Genomic DNA, 21,088 nt, shown 5'->3' on the forward strand with positions numbered 1-21,088 from the left:
GTTTTTGAAGAAAGTACGTAGTGATGAATTTTTAAATGAACAAAATCATTTGCTCATGTATGGTGTCTTTAAATCTTTTAAATCAATTTTTAATTGCTCTCGAATGAGAAGCAATTATTGTAAACGTATGTCTTTTTGTATGCAATTTTTTTGCTTGATAGTTTTCGCGCTTTTTTCTAGAATAGTCTTTGACGTCTCAAGTGACTTTTTCACTCACTTCTTAATTTTCGACTGATTTCATGTGCCCTCACTCCAAACTAAAATTTGTTTTTCAATTAAAACCGATTGTGAGAGTGACGATGAAAAGGCACTGGTAGCTGAGTGGTTAATGCTGCTGTCAAAGTTACAGAATTGGACCCAGGAGGTCGGGATTCGAGCCCGACCTTAGTCTGTAATTTTGCGACCATAAAGCAAATGAATTATATTAACCCACCTGTCATTCGAGTGTAATTTTTCGGACGGTAGTGAAGCAATTATTGTAAACGTGTGTGTCTTCTGAAAAATTGTTGTTTAACCGTTTTTGAGTTTTTGTCCTGGAACATACTTTGACTACAAGTGAGTTTTTCACGCTTGGATTCTTCATTTTGGATTGACCTCAATTGCTGTCAATTCGAATTAAAATTTGTTGCTAAAATAAAAGATTGTACGATAGGAAATCACAAGGGCCTGACAGCCGAGTGGATAATGCTTCTGTCGAGAACTTACGGAGGTTGGGGATTGGAATCCCTCTGGTCGGAATTTTTCACCCATAAAAGAATGTTTATCTAGTTCTGCATTAAATTACCCCGCCTTTCGTTCGAGAAAATTTATCCGAAGTTAGTCGGTTTATGTTTTTCGGTTCAACTAATTTTTTCGGTTAAGGTTTTTGTCTAAGATCCATTAACAAGTAACTTCGGGTTTGGGAGCCCTTTTGACCGTTTCAAGCGTTTATTAGCCTTTAAGATGCAATATAAAGCTATCCTTTTTATGCCCAACAGAATTTATTACAGTTCACTGAGAGTTTGTCGATTTCCAATTAAATGTTGACTGCCAATGATGAATTTTGAACTCTTTTGCCTATAAGTTTTGCTAATCGAGAAGCTAAATATACTTCTTATTGACGAGACACTGCTGAAGTATTGTGTTAACAGATTTTGCTTTCCAATCTTTGTTTAACCCTGTTTTTTTAAAGATCAATTTGACTGTCAGTTTTGTTAGAGTGATTCCGGAGTCTTCCATCAATGCGTTTGCACCCACTAATAGCCGCGCAGCAATATCAAGGCCATTAGGCCGTTATTGGTTTCATTGTAGGTTTTTAGTATAGCTCGTTTTTAATCTAAAGTGGTTTAAAACATTAACAGGCAGGTTTACGCCTGAGAGCATTTTAACCATTTTCAGGCTTTGATGCATGCGAGCTAATGTTAATTCGTCGTCCTAGACGCGTCTTAGCTGAATTTTCTTTGTGTTTCTTTGCTGAATTTTGTCTTCGTAGAAAAATCTATTTGTTGAAGTGAAATTCTGAACTGTTTTTCCTTATTGTTGTGTGTTGTCTGTCGTGTGGGTAGTTTGTCAAACAGACATCACAAGTTCTCGGGAGAACATTTGCTTGATCATCGCATCTACTAGAGAATATTGCGGAAGATGTAAGATTTTGTATTTTGGCTATTTTGGGATATTGGACAAAAACTAACTACCGAGAATAGTTATAGAAGCAAATTTAGCTTCAATTTCAGCTATTCTTGCGGCTGAACTGGAAGAGTCTTTTTTTATTTTGGCGTTTTGATTAATCATCAGTTGCCATTGTTCTATTCTACGCTTTTCAGCCGATTTCAGCTGCATGTTGATAGCCTTGTCATGCCTGAATGGGAGATTCTATCATCTTTGTTGTCGTTATTTATGCGTCGTTATATTCATCCTTGTCGTTATATTCATCCTTGTCGTCTTGATTGCGGCCAGCTGTAATTAAGGCAGATTTCTCTTTGTCAATTCCCAACCACATGGTCGAATATGTGTAGATTAAATTACCGCTTGTCGACTGATCAAGTTGTTAATGTATTTAAACGAGGCCGGCAGGCCTTAAGAGTCTACGCGTCAAAAACAAGTATATGTGAGAACATAAATCTTAGTGACCCTCGAGACAGTGCCTGGTAAGAGGGCGCTTGCACCCAGTGCTAGGCACAAATGGGATTAGGGCTTATGTTCGAACGTATTTAGAGAATCGAGAATCAATGGATAAACGATTAGTTGTCCTTTGTCAGCTCGATTGCGCACGATTTGAATGTCAAGTTCGTTGCAAATTCTGGCGACTTTTTGTCCAGAGATATGGGTAAAGTAGTAAAGCTCAAGGAATCAAGTAACTGTGGTGTTCCCAAGGAGCCTTACTTGTTTCTAAATATGCGAGTCACCGAAATGGCTGAGCAGACAGCAGACTTTAATTTGTGGAATTAACACCCTTCTCCACCCCCATTTCACCTATCCCGACCCCACCGGTTGTTTGTTTTCGAGACTAATATCCTTTATTTGTCTCATTTTCCCAAATTAGAGTAATCAATTACATCGTATGCAGGAGATGACGTTCGCGCCATATTAGAGAAATGGTAAGGTAAATATATCTGGTATCATATTCGCGCCAATAGTTCAATTAATTTTGATTTTGAAAACGGGGAAAATCCTAGCTATAAGGAAGTAGAGAAATAAGAGCAAACATTTCATGACTTTGGGTGACGGAAAGTTAATGACTTGTTTCAATTGATGATTATAGCAAATTGGTAGTGGGGTGAAGCAAATATGAAGAAGAGTTCATCTAATCAATTGACGGATGAACTGACTTGGAATGATACAAATAATATGTTTATGAAGTTCAGCGAAAGTTTCTAAGAAATCAAGGAGGACGTGCTATCTTTTTGCTTTTTGGTGTTTTTATTATCATGAAACAGGTCGTCGAATAATTTGCGTAAAAAATGAGCGTTAAGTACCTGGTGTTTGTTAAAAGGTCAGATATTAACAAATTAAAAGTAAATAATGTATTAAATAAACAGATATTTTAAACGACCATTTAATTCACAAAAATTTTACAAATTAAATTTGGTCGGGCTAAATAATTCAGTCATAAGGTGGATAAATCCATTTTTATCGCAAAGGAATGTTTTTGTGAAGATAAATTCCACTGTCAGTGATAGTTTCAGCCCGACAGCTACATTATCTTAAGGGAGCGTAATTGTGCCTATTATCTTTCTCATATACGTTAGTCATTTGCCTCAAACAAAAGCCCAGATCTCACTGTTCGCTGACGACTTTGCCCTCTACAATAGGTCACGATCCCCCAAATTAATTCAAAAACATCTCCAATCGTCACTGTACGGTCTAATTGATTGGTGTGACTCATTGAAAATCAAAATTAACCCAAATAAGACTCATTACCTGATCTTTAAAAACCCCTCAAATAATCTTGTCTTGAACTCAACATAAAAGGAGTATCTATTAAGAAGACGCAATCGATAAAATTCTTAGGTATCACGTTCACTTCACACCTCAAATGGAATGAACAGTACAAAGATTTTGTACGAAGATCGAACAGCAGGCTATTTCAACTCTGGAAACCTAATAGCCTAAACGTTAACGAAAAAAGTATAATTTTGGTTTACAAATCATGGATGAGACCCCTATTTCTGCACTCAAATGCTTGCTGGATGGATCAATCAAATGCCCTTGTCAATAAAATACAAAACGTGCAAAACTGAGCTCTACGAATTTGCCTTCGAAAACCAAGATGGTACCAGGTTCAAAAACTCCACGAAAAGGCAAACATGAAGTCCGTCAGGGAAATGCAGATTAAATTGGCCAAAGGGTATATTTGAGAAACGACAGTGCCCGCTCAACTCTTGTAAAAGCACTCTGGACCATCTCGATTACTAAAACTTCTAGCCGCATATACCATAGGCTAATGGCTAAAATGACTGCTCAAAATAGTGATCATCCAAACAAAAAGAGGATCAATCACATTTCAATCCCGGAAAATCTGTATCAAAGATCAAAGTCATTCAAACAACAGAAATGCGCTCAACGACAGAAGAAAAGCAAGAACTGAAAGCATAAAAAGGAAAACTAAGGAAACTTGGAGAAAATAAAGTACAGCAGTAAACTGAAAAACAGAGATAGAGAGAGAGACAGACAGACAGTGCAAATGAAACACTGGCAGCCGGATAAACACAAGTTGTTATCGAATGGCACAGCTGCGAAGAGCACAAAAGCGGTTGAATAAAGTACAGCCAGCTACGGTTCAAGTCGAACTCCAGCAACTTTGTATTATCTCATTGAGGCGCTTCTTCCATCCATTAAATTGCAACAAGATTCGAACGCCTTGAAGAGGAGAAAAGTGACGCAGTGGTCAACAAAGCGTGGAAGAATTAACAGACCAAAGGTCTTTTTTTCTTTCACCGAGTGCGGTTCGATTCCAGCTCAGTTACCTCCAACTTTCCACTTTATTTTTTTCTGCTATACTACAAGAAATACAATATGAAATGCAACAGAAAATCAGACATGTTATGAGTATCCGGTCAGCCGCTTGCCTAATCAATTCGGGGCCAATTACAACTCAGTCCTTGTCATTTTCTGTCCTCATTCCATTTTTTTCATCTGTTCAGCCAGCCGCTCACTTAGTCAATTCGGGGCTGAACAGATCACAGCTGTAATCAATATCTTTATTTGTAATTAATGACCAACAGTTTCGCCTTCTCCCGATGCCTTTCTTTTTACTCCATTTATGATTATTTTACTCTTTTCCTCATCACTCCACTGATTTAAAAAGAAAACGTCTGTCAGATTGAAAACAAACACAGACATTAACTATTGTCCTTTGTGTGGTTTGGTTTCTGTAGTTTTATGGTTTAGTTTAGCGTAGCAGCACTTTTATTTAACAATCTTGTAAATTTGTCAGTTTTATATTAAGGCTGTTTCAAGTCGGAAACAACGCTTTTATTTATTAGTTTTCTCCTTTTTTTTTACTCATGACCGTTCGTTTTTTCTCCAATCTGATTTCAACATCGAAGCAGTATTATTTGAAAACAGGGCCGGCGATCTAAGCCCCTGCTATAATTGCATCAAACGGAAAGTTAATATGTTCAAATGAAAAGCTGAATTTTTGTAGCATCGTACAGGGCACTTAGCGCAGTCTGCTAATACAACATCAGAACTGGGCGCTTCGGTTCGAAACCGTTCAAATCGGTTTGTCAATCTCCATTTTAAATTCGGGACGACCTGAACATTGAACGAACGAAGCATTGAATCGAAAAACCTGCTGATGCGTAAGTCAACTTAGTGCAGTGAATTTTCACCTAGAAGAACCAGAACATCAACTATCACCTAGAACCAACCACGCGCATCGAAATTTCAACTTTTCCCATTCTATTTTATCTTTTTTCGTTTAATCTTTATCATACTTTCCTGAAGAAAATGTCACGCGCCTTTCATGCAATTTCTACGAAGCTAGCCAAGGAAACAAGCCATTATCATTTGTATACGTCAAGTTCAGCCAGCAGATGTCCTCCATGGTACTTGAAATGGCTGAGTTCATCTGAGGCAGAAGAAGTCTTTTACTACAGTCTGAACCAGAACTTCACAAACTCAATTTTAAAAACTCAACTCTTCTTACTGTGGATATATATTCTTTCACCTCTGGTTGTACATAAATTGTCGAAACGACCCAAATGTTTTGGAAACATAAATGTTTGGCCAAAATTTCTCAACGGATATTACTTTAATACGGTTTTGTGCCGCAAATCATAACTTTTCAGATGCGAAAACCACGAGAACAAAAAGATTGTTCTCTAGTTAAGTCCTTTTGAGTAATGGTATTCTTTGTTCTCTAAAACTGTTCTCTAACTAACCTTGAAGCAATTATTTTGTCGTGTCTCTTCCTTAGCAAAAATTTTAGCTTGAGCTTATTGACTTATCGACTGCCTTTTTAAAATTTTCATGGTCTAATTTTTAGTTTTTCGTGATTTAAATGGTCATCTCATTCGCAGTTATAAACAGCTATTTATTGGGCAACATTTTAATACTAACAGTCAAATGAAAATACCAAAATTGGTTTTTTTGAACTATAATAATAACCTTTAATGACGTCATTTAAAGGCCCCTAGTGAAAGTTTACCTGCAATGATTACCTTCGTAAAGATTGCAAATATAAAAACTTGTTTCATAGAAAAAAGATAAATTCTCTGCTGATTATGATTAATGATAACTCGAGTTAAACTAGAATACGAGAAATAAAAACATTTATCTCACCTTGATTCCTTTTAAGCTTCGGTCCTATCATGCCTCAGAATGCCATTCCGGTTAACATCTTCAGCTTTAAACTGGAGTTTGATATAAAAATTGTGCTTCAAAAATTGTGATATAAAAACTGATAGATTCACTTCGCACCATGGTCATTTTAACAAGTGTCACAATAATCAAATCCTTTATTTTATTATTACCTCTAGTATACACGCTAGTACAAATTGAACTCTTCTATTGATGAATAAATTTTGTTTGTTTGTATTAGTTTCAGATAATTGCGATTGGTATGAATTTCAGGGAGAAATTTGTTAATCGCTTCGCATATACTGAAACCAACCGAGTTGATCTTTAGCTACTGCAGTAATAACGGAACTGTTCCCTTTTCTCCTGTGAACATCTCTAATTGAAAATGTAATACAATCTTATACAATTTTACAATGTTGTGTAATTGTAATAGCGTTTACATCTTTGTTACGGTATACGAGGTGTTACTCTAAACAAACACATTAAGTTGTCCACACATTATAAAAATGAAAATTACGCTCATGAGGGGGAGGGGACAGCTCCATAATTAAAGATGACATTTGGTTATAGTGATGTAGTGACAGAAGCTGACTTAAACCTCAGTTTGACTTTTATCGAGTTTGTCGCTCTTTTGTTTCATCCACATTCCCTGAAACACAAAAAAAGGTATATATTTCGTGATTCCGTGTTTCTTCCTGAAGTCACCGAAAATCTCTGGCGTTTATAGAAAGTCGCGCACTCCAACAATTGTCGTTTTTAAACGCAAGAAAATTGTTGTTCGGTTTTAGTGAGAAAAATGACAAAAGCACTGAAGTTTTTTTCTGATGTCGATAGTATGTTTGGTTTTCAATCGTAGGAAATCATGAAAATCACTTCTTAAATTCTCATGATCATATTCGATGTCAGTAAATGTGAATTTTTGAATTGAATCCCCATCAATGTTCATGAGATCCACATGCACATTTGTGCACGAAAAGCTGAAGAAGAAATGTTATAGAAACTCCTGCAATTAGATTGCTATCATAACATTTGACATAACAGAAAACTCAGTTTTTCGTTTGAATTTCTTACGCTTCAAACCAAACATACCGACGATTTCTTTCGCTATAAAGCAAACATCTTTTATATCGTTTTTGTTCGGACTTCTGGACTAGGATAGAGAAATTCAAATTGACTCTGCTGAGTGAGGTAACCTTACTTAAAACACGCACGTACGAATTTTAAAATGACGAACGTCTGCGGGGCCAGAAGCTAAAATATGCCAGAAGTACCGGTATACATTGCCAGAAGTTGACTTTCATGAATTTTCGTCTTTAAAAGGAGCAAGTTGCGTGTTTTAAGTGAAATTACGTGGCTCTACAGGAATCACCGGGAAATTTTGTTTGTTAATTGCTAGATGTTCTCACTGATTTCAAGCGAGTTTTGAATTAAACGAAACTTTATGAAGCAAACTTCTGGTTACGTATTTAAGACTTTGGCGGTTTCTGCTACTATAGACTTCCTATATTTAAAACTTTCACGCGCTAGTTTTTATAAACACCGGGTCACCATTCTGTACTTCTGAAAAATAATTGAGAAAACCTATTATAGATTAAATTTATCGAGATGATAAAGTGGAAATCATAACTAGTAATCATTTCAGTTATTCACCTTTTGTTGTTCACATTCGTATGGTCTTCCATAGAGCATCTTTTGCTCTGCGGTTTAAATAAGTAATGACAACAAATGTAAGGGTGGGAGTTGAAATTGCGATTGAGCTTTGGTGCTGCCTTTAAATTTTACCCTTATGAACTATTCGGCCTGTTCAGCTAATTTTTGAACCTATTTAGTATGAATGAAGCGAAGAAACTGTTGTGAGAAGCGACAAATGTTTCTCTCTTTTATGTAATTGCTCACCAAATCGCCTGCAAGGGGAATTATAAAATCCATCTCAAAACCCAAGTGTCTGTCGAAGTCGGAGTTTCAGAATTTCTTGTCAATGTTTTTAAGACAAGGTTCTCGCCATTTATGCCAAACTAAATTGATAGGGGAATATGACTTTTATTCTCATTGACAAAAACTTGCAAAAATGTCTTTTTAGAACCCAAAGTTGGGAGTACAGTTTTACTATAAATATTGGGGACTTGGAAGTGGTGCCACAAAGTCGGCTTTCCGAGAAGGGGCCTGACGCGTAGGGTACAACCTTGTTCCGTAACCTCCACGTGGGCCCCAAAGGTAACTACTTCTAGCTGAAGTTAGCTAAGAGGACAGTCTGGTGATTGAGCCCTGAACAAGCCACCTTGGACTTAATTAGTTCTAAAGAATTCCAGTCCAATTCACATCAGCGCAGGCAAGACCTTAAGATGCGAAGTGTTGAGGCAGAGCATTGAATTTGCGCCCTTGAAAGAAGGGAGCAGCGTGGCTGTGAGTGAGACCCTGTTTAAAGTGGCTATTGCAATCATGTCTCCTGACCTCTTACTGTGGAAATGTCTCCAATGAGCGAAAGATGGTCTACTGATTCGAAAGTCAACAAAGTAACGAAAGTGAAATCGAGACTAGTAGATGATGTTGACTGTTCAGTAGTGATTTGGCTAGACTCCAAATGATAGCTACACTGTATGATTGAAAGATTGTTGGTAGTGGACGTACAAACTTTGTGTGATCCCTGCGCATTGTTATTAACTGAAGTGAAGACCATCTACTAAGAAATACTGTGTAAGTTCTAGACAAGATAGATGTAGTGTTAGTCTTAGAAATGAAAATCACAGAGTAGTATTGCAACTGTGATCGCAGAGCTAGGATGATAAAGAGTGACTATACTTCATGCCTGGTCGAGACAACACTTGCTCTGCTGGATCCGAAAGATGGTTGAGATACAGAGAGACTTGATTCTCTCGGGGCAGAACATCTCAAAGCTGGACCCCAGATGATCTTCGCACCGATGCTCTGGTTTTCTCTGGCTTGGATTTCGTCCCTCTAGAGGTGACTAAATATCCAAGGCACCGGCCAAAAGGGAGGTGCACTATGAAAATATGAGCAAAAATATGAGAATTTTGTACCTTCTTCGAGAGCTATCATCTGAATTTTTTACATCAATTTTCTGCCCAAGGCTATTGCGGGCTTCCAAAGCAGATTTTCAATAGAAATGATAAATTTTAACTGTTTTTGTCTACTGTTTGGTCAGATCATTTTTTTGTTTTTTTAAACAACTATTTCTCACGCAAACCGTAACGCAAACATAACCCACGCAAACCAAATATGTTTTTCTTATATGCAGTCTAGGTAACTCTGAACGCCTTCACGATCACGGTTCTGAAATTAGGAATGCCATTTTTATAAAGGCTGTTGATTATTTAAATTTTTTAATTTTGTAAAGAAAAACGATAGTTATGTACCCTAGTGGGTAGCGAGGTTGCCAATTTTTGAGCAATTGTAAAATTAATTAATCAAAAGTTACTCCTAAGGTCTGAATTGGTTGAAAAAGGAAATTTAAGTTCCACAGATATCGTCTTGAGCTGATCACTCTGGATTCATCCAGGTTTGTTCGAATGCTACAGATTGCTGAGATTTTGTTCAAATTAACTGTTCACCTTAAAAAATGTCTTGGTTAATTTAACTTAACTTTTGCAGTTAAGCATAATTGCAGGCAAGTATATTTGCAAAATTGTCTGCTTCAAAATGATGCGTCCATTTCATCGAGAATACATTATCTAGAATTTACCTGCAAACTCAGAACAGATTTTGTTTAAGGTATCTAAATTCTTGCATAGAACATTTGAAAACACATTAATATGTAGGTATTTTTTCATTGATTGATTAAGTTTCAGAGTAAACCAGACCGAGACACTAGAAAACTTGAACAATACTTATTATTACCTATCAGAACAATCATGCATCGTTCCAGCAATTATTGATAGTTTTCTCATGCTTAATTTTTTCTGCAATTCGAGCAACATTTTTGGAAAGTTTTTAGCCTTATAAAGATTGACATCTCAATAGATCTGCTTTCTTGAAATCAACGACTTGAGGTAAGTTGGTTTTCAAATCTCTGAGATTGTATATTTATTGATGAAATTTGCTTTTCCAACCATGAGTTGTGTTTTTATTCGCCATTTTGCTCTTCAAAAATTGGAAGAACAGTTGAATTGTTATAACACGAAACCACTAACGTCGTAAAAATTGCTCGCGAATGACAAGTGGGCAATTTAATTCAGGAGATTTGGTCTAATAAATTGTGATCGTAAGAAAAATTGACGAAGAGTGGAATTGTCAAAGCATCAATCGACTAACGTCGGACAAATTAATCGTGAATGACAAATGGGGCTACTTAATTCAGGAGCCGTAGCCTAAATATTTTTTTATATGTGCAGAACCGACTAAGGATGATTTGGTACCCCCTGACATCCGGGGTCTGCTACGAAAGTATTAACCACTCGGCTGTCAGGCCCTTATAATTTGTGATCTTACAATCTTTTTTTTTTGTATTAGCAACAAACTTTATTTCGAAATGAGAGCAAATTAGATCACTCAAAAATGCAAAAGACAAGCGAGAAAAAGTCCCTTGCGTAGTCAAAGAATATTCTTGAGCAAAAGCGCAAAACTGTCAAGCAAATTCGCCAAACAAATGACACACTTTTACTATAATTGCATCAGACTTCATTCAAGAGCAGTTACACATCTCTGGATGAACACAGATCTCTCCGCTGATTGTTTTATCAATAGTAAATTTAGTTGTAGTTTCCAGCTTCAAAGGTAAACTAGTTATTTAATATTTTTTAACGTCTTTGATAACCACTAGAGGTTTTTAATACCGACTAATTTCCACTCTGTTTTTATAATTGGGTAATATTAACATAATTAAAATAACCGATTAACGTCGGGCGAATTGCTTTCAAACGACCGGCGAGCAGTTGGCTTCGGTAGTAGCCAGCTGCGGTGTAGGGATGCTAATATTAGGGGGTGAGCGAAGTTGGGGGATTAATCGATGGAGGTGGCTGAGAGCGTCAAGCTTTCAAGACTAAGAACAGCCCCCTGACACCCTGAAAATGTGAGAGAACAGTTTTGGTGAATCACATTTTTAGCGAGTAGTAATGCTCTAAGAGAGCTTCTCCGCCACTTAAAGCCCACCGACCGCTAATGTTTGTCCCATTTTTGAGATCTAAAAGTCAAATGAGTCAGACGAAAAACCGGTCAAGCAAAAAATTGTAGAAAATGGACCACAAGACTAATATAATTGCCACAAACATCGTTTGAGAGTAATTAATAACATTATTATCACATTTATTACCTCGGTCTTCAAACTCATAGGCGTCTTGAACGTCGAAGTGCCCGATACAACGCCTATATCTGCAGGTTCTGCTTCACGCATACTTTCTCCCAGAAGCTCATCAGACTCTTGCGGGTTCTCCTCAACTTCCATCCTTGATAACCTTTCCATGGACTCTGGAGGATCGCTTTGCAGTTCGTAGATTTTTGGTATCTGTGCTGGTTGTTGCCGGGAGAAATTTTGGAATATGGTTGTTGGGATTTCCTTGACGGGGAATTTGAGTTTGGATAAGAAAGCCACTTTCACATTGGCTTTGATCATTGCAATCAAAGATACCTAGTACAGTTAAACAACAGTTCTTAATTGCTCTTTTTAATTACAATATAATATGCGCTGTCGTTTATTTTTCGTGTTTGCTGTTATTTGCGTAAACGGAACCATGCAAATAATACTTGTGCGTACATTTAATGGAAGTTTCTTCAATCTCAGCGCAGCATCAAAACTGTCTTCACATGTTTTCTGTTCCAACAGCCTACCAGAAGTAAAATATGTTGTAATAAACTAGTTTGTTTAGAGAAAGAGACAATAAAACCGGTTTATGCATACCACTTCCAAATGCACATCACATCTTTATGAATTAAGCTAACAAAGGCCATGGGAATTGAACAAAAGTCCCAAAAGATCATTACAGCCCCCAAAGAAATCCATCATGGGAATTTCAGCTTGTCATCCTAGTTGAGAGGTCGACTTATAAGGCACCGTGGTCGACTAAATATTCAGTATCAGAGGACCATAGTAGAATATTTGGAATGAAACAACTTTGCGTCGATTCTAATTGTCGTGCCCGACCGATAATAGTCGGGTTTGACCATGTGTCAACCAAATTATTTGTTAAAAACCCATGGAAAGAATATAGGTCAACTTGAAATCAGTGAAAAGACAGTAAACATACATTTTTGCACACAACGTCATTGTTTTTTTTGTCGTTTTTGCCCACGACGAAATCAAGCGGTTATTGCAGCATCTCCCGTATTAAGGAGCTTAGCGAGTGGTATTCATATCCTAAAAATGATTTTGTTTTAGTAACGTTTTAATTCAGTTTTTTTTGCGAAGTTTTTCCAAGTGCGGGTTACAAGGCAACAATATTCTGTTCTATTTTCTGCTAGATTAAATTCTAAGTTAATAGCTGGTTGTATATAGGCAACTGCATGGCAGTGAGGGACTGGTAGTATCTGGAATTATACAATTTTACAACGTGTAATATTTCATCAAGCTATGAAAAGCTAAAGCGTGATAGTTGGAAGATCTTGCAAGATAACCGTCCGATTTTGACTGGGCTGACTGCAGTGTGCAAGAGAATTTGGTCTCAAAATTTTGCCTAAAAAATTTGGCATAAATTGTCAAGATTTTTAGATGAGCAGATGTCAGCGGAAACAACTTCTTTGCGATGCTCGGAGGCCTAACTCTGCCTAGCTCCAACACAAGTTTTTATGCCGGGGAGAACTTTTAAGTTTTTTCTATATGCCTTTTGCCTTAATCGACAAAAAAAGACCTGGGTCGACCAATATTGGATTAAAAAAGACCGTAATTCGACATATTAACGACTTTGTAAAATCAACTTGTGGTCTAGACCATATAATTAGAGACAAATAAATTATCCCCCCCTCCCACTCTCACCCACGCCCACACCTCGATTTTGTGTCTTTTGGTATGGTCGTCCTCTCAACGTAATATTTTCCTGTAATTGTTCAGACCCCACTTGTGGGGGGACTATTTACTCAAATGGATTTGTTTTGTTCAGACAATTTTGGCCGATCGATATTTTCATCGTAGAGAAATGTTAATGGTATCATTAAAAAACTCGTCCAGCCTAAAATTCGAAATTAAAAAGATTTTTTTGAATTTCGTTTTATTTTCGAGGATTTATCGAGGTTTAAAGTTTTGTGTGAACACGTGATATTTGGCATGATTTTGTTCACTTTTAGGGGAATTTTCGTTCAAATGAAGATTTTCTATAAAAATACTAATTCAAAATTACATTTCACACCACAAAATGAATCAATTTTGTATTGATATTAGTCTAAAGGCTATAAAAGGACTAGTTCTGGTCTCATAGAAAAGTTTAACATCAAAAAAATTCGTATTCTAATTGAGAGCTCCTTTTTTAGAAAACGTTTCATTTTTTTGTTTTTTATGTGACCTAGAGGCTAGTCGCTTCTCATATCGCGGTACCGTTAATGACAAACCTCATTTATATTCAAATGAATCCCAATTAACAAAAGGTTTGTGTTCGAGGAATCGCTCATGTTTTTTTGGCTTCGAATCTGAGTTTTCGCAACTTTAATTGAATATAATTGATTTTCCTTTTTTTAGGTTTAACAAATTTTTTTGGAGTCCTATGGCATAGACTCGTTGACTAAAAGTGCAATAGATTCTGTAATGCGCATTAAGTGATGCTCTCAAGTTCTTTAAATGGACATGGATAAAGTTTTCAGAGAAAAGCATATGGTTTAAAAGGCTTCGACACTTTCGTCTCGCACTGTTCTACTGAAAATTTGCCAGTGTTTATTGTTTTCATAGTCATAAGACTTACTGTGATGTGTAACTGATTACCTATGCTTGGCAACCATCATTGTTCTTCCACCGAGGCATAACGGGGCGTATTTATTAGCATCCGCTGAAAGCTATTGAATTTAATGGCTGTCAAGACTGTAAAAATAGTTTTTCGAAAGTTTTTTTGAACATCAACCAATCGCAATTTTTTTCGGGAACTGTAAGTCAGCCTCAGTAATGTCAGGACCGGTTTACTTTTTACTTGATTGAAATTTTATCTAGTTGGCGGTTTTATCTTCTAACTATTGGTTTTATGACTTCGATGCACGAGTTTGCAAAATTTTTTATTTAAATTTTGGATATTTTTTTCGTAATTTTGCTTCCTTTTGAAATCTTATCACTTTATCTTAATGTTGACAGCTCCCTTTGTCTTAGAGAAGACGTTCAATCGATCATAGAGAAAATTTTTAGAGAAAACCTTGTGATTTAAATGGCCGCGACACTTTCTTGTCGCACTGTTCTACTGAATTGTTGGATTTTGCCTTTATTTGTGGTTGTCTTCATTGTCAGTGACTTGTTGTAATGTCTTTTTGCTGACTTATAAGTGACAAAGTTCGTTTTTGTCCCATCGAGGACTTACTTAGCGTATTTATTTGCTTCCATTGAAATCTATTGAATTTAATGGTGTTGATACTACGGTTTTTCTCAATAAATTTTGTGGTTTTAATGTATTTGTTTATATTTGTAGTTTTTTTAAGTCATAGTGTTAAAAAAGAATCATATTACTGTTCAAGACATAATTGGAAATAGAAAACTTTACTGAAAATTTCATTTTTAATGGCTTTTCGCTTGACACTTTCCTCGCTCAAATTTTTGAAATTGCTGTTTTTGCCTGTTTTTTATTCTTTATGACGTAAAATGCTGACCGGTCTCATAAACTTCTGATTAAGTACTGACTAAAAAAATTACTCGAGGCAGTCAATTTACAGCGAATAGTCATAAAGTTTATTTTACAGTTTTCAAAAATTTATCAAACTTTTCAGTTTTGTTGTTCTTTTCGTCAACTTGTCACTTATTCTCATCATTATGAGATCCCATCTAATTCTTTGTTTTTCAAAATTTAGCATGTCTACTGATATAATGCCGTAACTGTTGTTTTGTTTGTCGTACAAAATGTGTTTTTTTAAAAAATTTTGGGAGTGGTATACTTGTTTCTTTTTCTTTTATTTTTAGCATATTCGGGTAATAACAGATCGCATTGATTTTCAAATCCGGCCTAAATGAACTTATTTGATTTTTTCAGTATAATTTTAGCTGAATAAGTATAAATAAAAATGGAAAAAATATATATATTTGATAATATCTAATGATTTTAATGGCTTCAATAATTTGTGTTTTCACAAATTGTTTAATTTTTTGAGTTCTTCTGTAACTTTAGTCCTTTCCCATGGCTTAGTCTAACCAAAGACAGTTTCCATTGGTTTCATAAAAACTTTTTACTAAATTTAATGGAAATTATTTTGTTATAAGTTGATGAATTTTAAGACTTGAAATTGATTGGTTTAAAAAATGTTGATTGATTTTTGAAATTTGACTTATTATTTCTTCTCTTTGTCGACTTGTTACCTAGTCTCATTAAGGAAAATTTCCATCGGATGTAAAGTTAGGGAAAAGTAAGCCTGTGTAGTTAAAGTTTTATCTGATTGCATTTTGACGTTGTTACTTGGTGCTTTTAATTTTAGATATTGAGCTTTGCCGTGGAATTTTTGTTTTGGCTTATTTCATTTGTTTTTTTTCTCGTAGTCTTTTTGATGACAGATCTCGTGAGTGTTGCAATGAGGCATGGCATTATGTAATTCAATTAGTAGTTAGTTTTTGTAATAAGTTTTTAAACTCAAACATCTATTTTTTGTTATCTCTTCATTTGGCTGACAATTAAGTCAAAAATGTAGATCAGCTCTGGTTGGAACATCCTGTGCGAACGCACATTAACGAGCCTCCTTGTTGATCTCCACTCTCATTTATTGAGTCAAAACAGTTTCAAACAGATTTTTTAACTTTGCTCCCAACCAATTGAGACAGCAAAACATAATCGGGGATTTAAAAGCATTCAATCAAAAATGGTTTTTAATTGCCTCCTAATTGGTTCATGGTTTCTTCACACGATATTAGTGACTCAGATACAACAATTTACCCAATGCCATTTTACCCAATGCATTTTTACCCAATTCAATTTTATCCAATGCCAACTTACCAGTGCTCTTTGATCTCTTCGTTCAATTATCCGATGTGCGGTTGTGATAGTTCCACATCACGTCCCATGGGCCATTTAATTCCATAGTCGGCTAAATAGTCGTTCAGGTTATTTTTAACAATAGGGTTGATTAAATTTGCCATTGGCTAAAGTGGCAGGTTGGGTAAAATGGCATTGGGTAAAATGGCATTGGGTAAAATGGCATTGGGTAAAGTGGCAGGTTAGGTATAACGGCATTGGGTAAAACGGAATTGGGTAAATTGTCCTGACACCTAGTTACTCACACAACATGTCAGAGCAAAACGGACTTGGCTTTATAATCTGTGTTATTTGACTCGACCATCAGAGAAGCCAATTATGCCCTGAAGAGGGTCACAAAGGCTAGTTCTCAATTATAAACGAAACTCAGCTGTCATCGTGATGTCCGAATTCCCTTGATGTTTTGAATCTGTTTTTAGGTTGATCAATTAGTAACGTCCCCAGTAATGGTAAGATCCAAATCTTGCTATCAAAATGGAAGAACTATGCATTACTGTGCAAAATTTCTTGCAAGATTTTTAGAATTTCATTGCTTGGGTTTACACGGTGGAAAACTGCGAAAACAAAATGATCGTCATTTTTTAATACTCGCCTTCAGATAGACAGCCTGACATATAGAGACGTAGAGTATCTCTATGAAGGCTACTAGGAATCCGATCACGATGGTACCCGCGAGCAGGTAGAAGATTCCGCCGACCCTGTTGAGCTTCAGGGCCGCCGCTTGTGCTGCTGTATTTGCCTATAACACCCAAACAATATTTACCGAATACTTTCAGCTGTGAAGTGTCTACAGATCCACTTTTTTGTGGACCAGGCTGGCAGAATACTGGTATACCAGGTTAATTTAATCAGTTTTGTCAACGTTTTGTCAAATTCGTTATTGTTTTACACAGTTTCATCACGTGGCTCTCATTGTAGGCAACAGGATTAAAATATTTGGCAATAGTTTTTAATTTGCGCAATTCTTTTTAAGCAGTAGTCGTAAAAATACCCGAAAACTGTCGTTTTATAGGAAAAAGATAATGAAATTTTATTCTCCAATAGATAAAAGCTTTGTTTAATGTTGCTTCTAAATAACTATATTCTTGTAAAGTTAGATATGTGGACCAGTTTATTCAATCTATTGCATAACAATCCCTCGCCTGAAAATTTAGCTTTTCTTTTATCGCTGGATTAGAACTTCTGATTAAGTTTAAACTTTGCCACTGTTTAATTTATGTTTATAGATTTCATCCTAATAATAAATTTTTAACTAATTATACTTGTTCATAATTAATTGGATGAAGTTTTTCAAAAATTTTTGCATGTTCAGAATTAGATGAATTTTTGAAAAATTTTGCATGCAATTCTCACACGGTCTATTTATTTCTGCAAAGGCTTTAAAACCATTTATCCAAAATTAATTATCTCCCGTTTTATAATTTAAGTGATTTTACAAAATCAAGGTTTATCGGTGAATTATCTGATGACTCCCTGAAGACTTTCTGTGAAGTACCTTTTTTTAACCAAACTGTTTTTCCCATTTTTGATTTAAAAAAGCTATCAAACAGTTTGTTTTAAAAGATATAATTATCGTATACTACTTGTCAAAGCACTTGATCCACAATTGGCTAGAATAGCGTTAAAAAAGATCGCAAATCATAAATCAACTGCACTGGAACCACAGTTTCCATTTGCACAATTAGTAGAAAAGATACATCAATCTTTCTTTAGATATCGATCATCTCACAGTAGGTGATATACACATGATGGAACAATATATTGCTCATGGAATTAATGTAGTTCGACACAAGTACTCAAACGATTCTAATTTTAAAGGAAAACCACTCTTCCTAAAATTTTGCAAAAAATGTTTACGTTCAGTACAATGCATTTCAACATGCCCTGATAAAAGATACACGAAACCACTTGACAAGCCTAGTTTTCAAAAACAAACATTTAATCAAGCAATGAAAGGTTACCAAAACCTTCCAAACACAAGTCACTTCAAATAATATGACAGGTAAACAACTACCGTTCTCATATCGCTCTAGAAGTAACAGTAGAGAAAATCATAATAATTAAGGCATAGAAGCCCAAATAAGTTCTCAAAATCTAACTCAAAACCCTATTACGGTATTAGTAATTTTAAACCACCGATTAGAAATGGTTCTCCATACCCAAGACCACCAAACTCTCAGAACAACTCTAATTATAACTCTAAACCACGATCACCTCATTATAATAGAGATGGAAATCGTTCACGATGACCATTCTCACGTAATCATCTTCGTAACGTCAGAAAATATATCAACTCGCTTTCAGACGAAGTACAAACAGACAATACAGTGTCCAACGCTGGAAATACAGACACAAAAAATGTCTCCTAGGAAACACTCCTCGAACAACAATTTAATGATTTACTTTTAGAATTAAATCAAGAAACCAAGATGAATATTTAATTGCCAAGAGGAATGTAATACTATCACAGAAGAATACATTCTTTCCACATCATGTAAGAGCAATATTTGAGTACTACTATTAACGATTTATAGACAACAAACAATCATACGGAAACAATTTCACCACATCTAGAAATTGACTTTCCACTAGATTCTGGTGCAACACTTAATGCATTAAATAATGACACTTGGAATGAAATTAAAGTACCACAAATTACAGCTAAAGGCATCAACATTTGTCCTCTCAGCAGCAAATAATTCTCGGTTACAATCGAATGGTACAATAAAACTTACTTTAAATCCAGATGTATCTGAGAATATAAACCTCAAAATTACTTCTTTTACACTCACTTTCCTTGTATCAAACACAAAATTTAATATCCTAGGAACACTTTTCCTAGAAAAATATGTTGATTCAATTAAATGTTCATCTCGCAAACTAAAGATCAAAAATGAAGATATTAAATCACTAAAATTTTATGACTCTTCAATAAAACCACCCCCATATTATTCACGCTTATTCCCACTCATTAGTGACCGCTCACTGTATTTCAAATCTTTCGAACATAGAATCTTAACTTATTCTTTAACCGCAAACGAATGTAAAAATAAATATGGCAGCGGCACTATCCTCTATGCATCTGATTTTTCATTTATACCACTACAAAAAATATGTTCTTTTCTATAATGGACATAAACAATCATGAATATCCGTATCAATCATTTATACAGATTTTAATAAAATTCCCTTGAATCACCCCCTCAGCTTGGTAAAAGGAATAATTGGATATGCACAACAAGATGTCTGACTCAATGATTTTCAAACCACAAAATACCGCATTAATGAACTCACAGAACTCATGGATGCCTATAACTCAAATTACCTTACACAAAGTACATCGGAAACACTCAAGAAACTATTGTTTAAACCTCACTAAACAACAGGAACATGAATATAAATCACAACAAAAGAAGTTCCATATACCCTATGATGTCTAAAAATTCACAGAACTGGATCGAGAATTTCTCACTACGTTCAATTTCGAACATACAAAATTAACACAATTTGAAGCATTAGCACAACTTCTTACACAATTTAAACAACGCTATGCAACGTCCAAATTCGGTGTCGGTAAAATTAAAGTAGAACTAAATCACCCCTTAAAACCAACAGCAATATTTAAAAAGCAGAGAGCTACTCGTTTTCCGCTCCAATTACAGGATCGAGTACAACACTTACTCGACATTTTGATTCAATTCGATATTATAGCACCTGTAAATACAGATTCCCTCACTACGGGAAACACTCATAAACCCAGTGATTATTCTAAAAAAAGGAGAATCATTAAAAATCGTTTTAGATGCTCGTCAGTTAAACACAATTATTGATTAAAGAAAATGCAGCTGGCCCATAGAACCCATGCAAATTAAACTAAAACGTATTAAAGGACCAGTTTTCTCTATAGCTGACATGAACAGCGAATACAACCAAATGCCACTTGATAAACCATCACAAAGACTCACAAATTTTGTAATAGCTGCATAACAGTATTGTTTCAAACGCCTATTTTGCGGAATTTCAATTGGCCCAGCAGCTTTCTCGTCCTTTATGAGTTGCATTTTCAAACCACTCATTCGGGAAAATAAAACTATCACATATCTTGATGATGTTTTCAATCAAGATACTACAACAGACACAACGTTACAAACACTTCAACAATATCACAACATTCTCAAAAATGAAAACCTTAAAGCCGCTCCAGATAAATGCTTCTTTTTCTTAGATTTAGTTAAATTCTTGGCACACCAAATAAAAAAAAATCACATGCACCCAATTAAATCAAAGATAGACGGATTTTTAAAATCACAACCACCAAAAAACAAAAAAAGAATACAAAACTGCGTCGGATTTCTTACATTCATCCCAAAATTTATTTATAACCTACAAGTTATTTTAAGACCCTTTATCTCCAACTCCGAGGTACAACAGATTTCAAATGGACTCCAGAATTACAACAAACTTTCGATAGAGTAAAAAAAGAACTTACAGACGGAACACTCCGCCTTGCAATTCCTACTTCAGAAATACCTTTCTATATTCTCTGCGATGCCTCTAACTACGGCATTGGAGCTGCACTCCTTCAAAAAAAATTAATTTGGAAAAATGGAATTAGTATTCGCGAAATCCCGTTTATTTTCCACAACAGAACTTAGACATTCAACCATTCTTTGCGAATGTTCAGCAACAATCTATGCACTCTTAGAATATGAATT

General features: G+C 35.5%; 1 protein-coding gene across 1 annotated transcript in view; it reads right to left on the reverse strand.

The window, feature by feature from the left end:
• Positions 1 to 6,788: 6,788 nt before the first annotated feature.
• Positions 6,789 to 21,088, reverse strand: part of LOC142340032 (glutamate receptor 2-like) — a 118,391-nt gene continuing 104,091 nt past the window's right edge. The window contains exons 17-19 of the mRNA XM_075390430.1: positions 16,966 to 17,112; positions 11,549 to 11,863; positions 6,789 to 6,931 (exon numbers count right to left, since the gene is read on the reverse strand). Of these exons, the coding sequence (XP_075246545.1) occupies positions 6,875 to 6,931; positions 11,549 to 11,863; positions 16,966 to 17,112 (519 nt within the window). The 3' untranslated portion in view covers positions 6,789 to 6,874. The remainder of the gene's footprint in view (positions 6,932 to 11,548; positions 11,864 to 16,965; positions 17,113 to 21,088) is intronic.

Source organism: Convolutriloba macropyga, chromosome 5 (genome assembly GCF_964194025.1).
Source record: "Convolutriloba macropyga chromosome 5, txConMacr16.3, whole genome shotgun sequence".
NCBI lineage: Eukaryota > Metazoa > Xenacoelomorpha > Acoela > Convolutidae > Convolutriloba > Convolutriloba macropyga.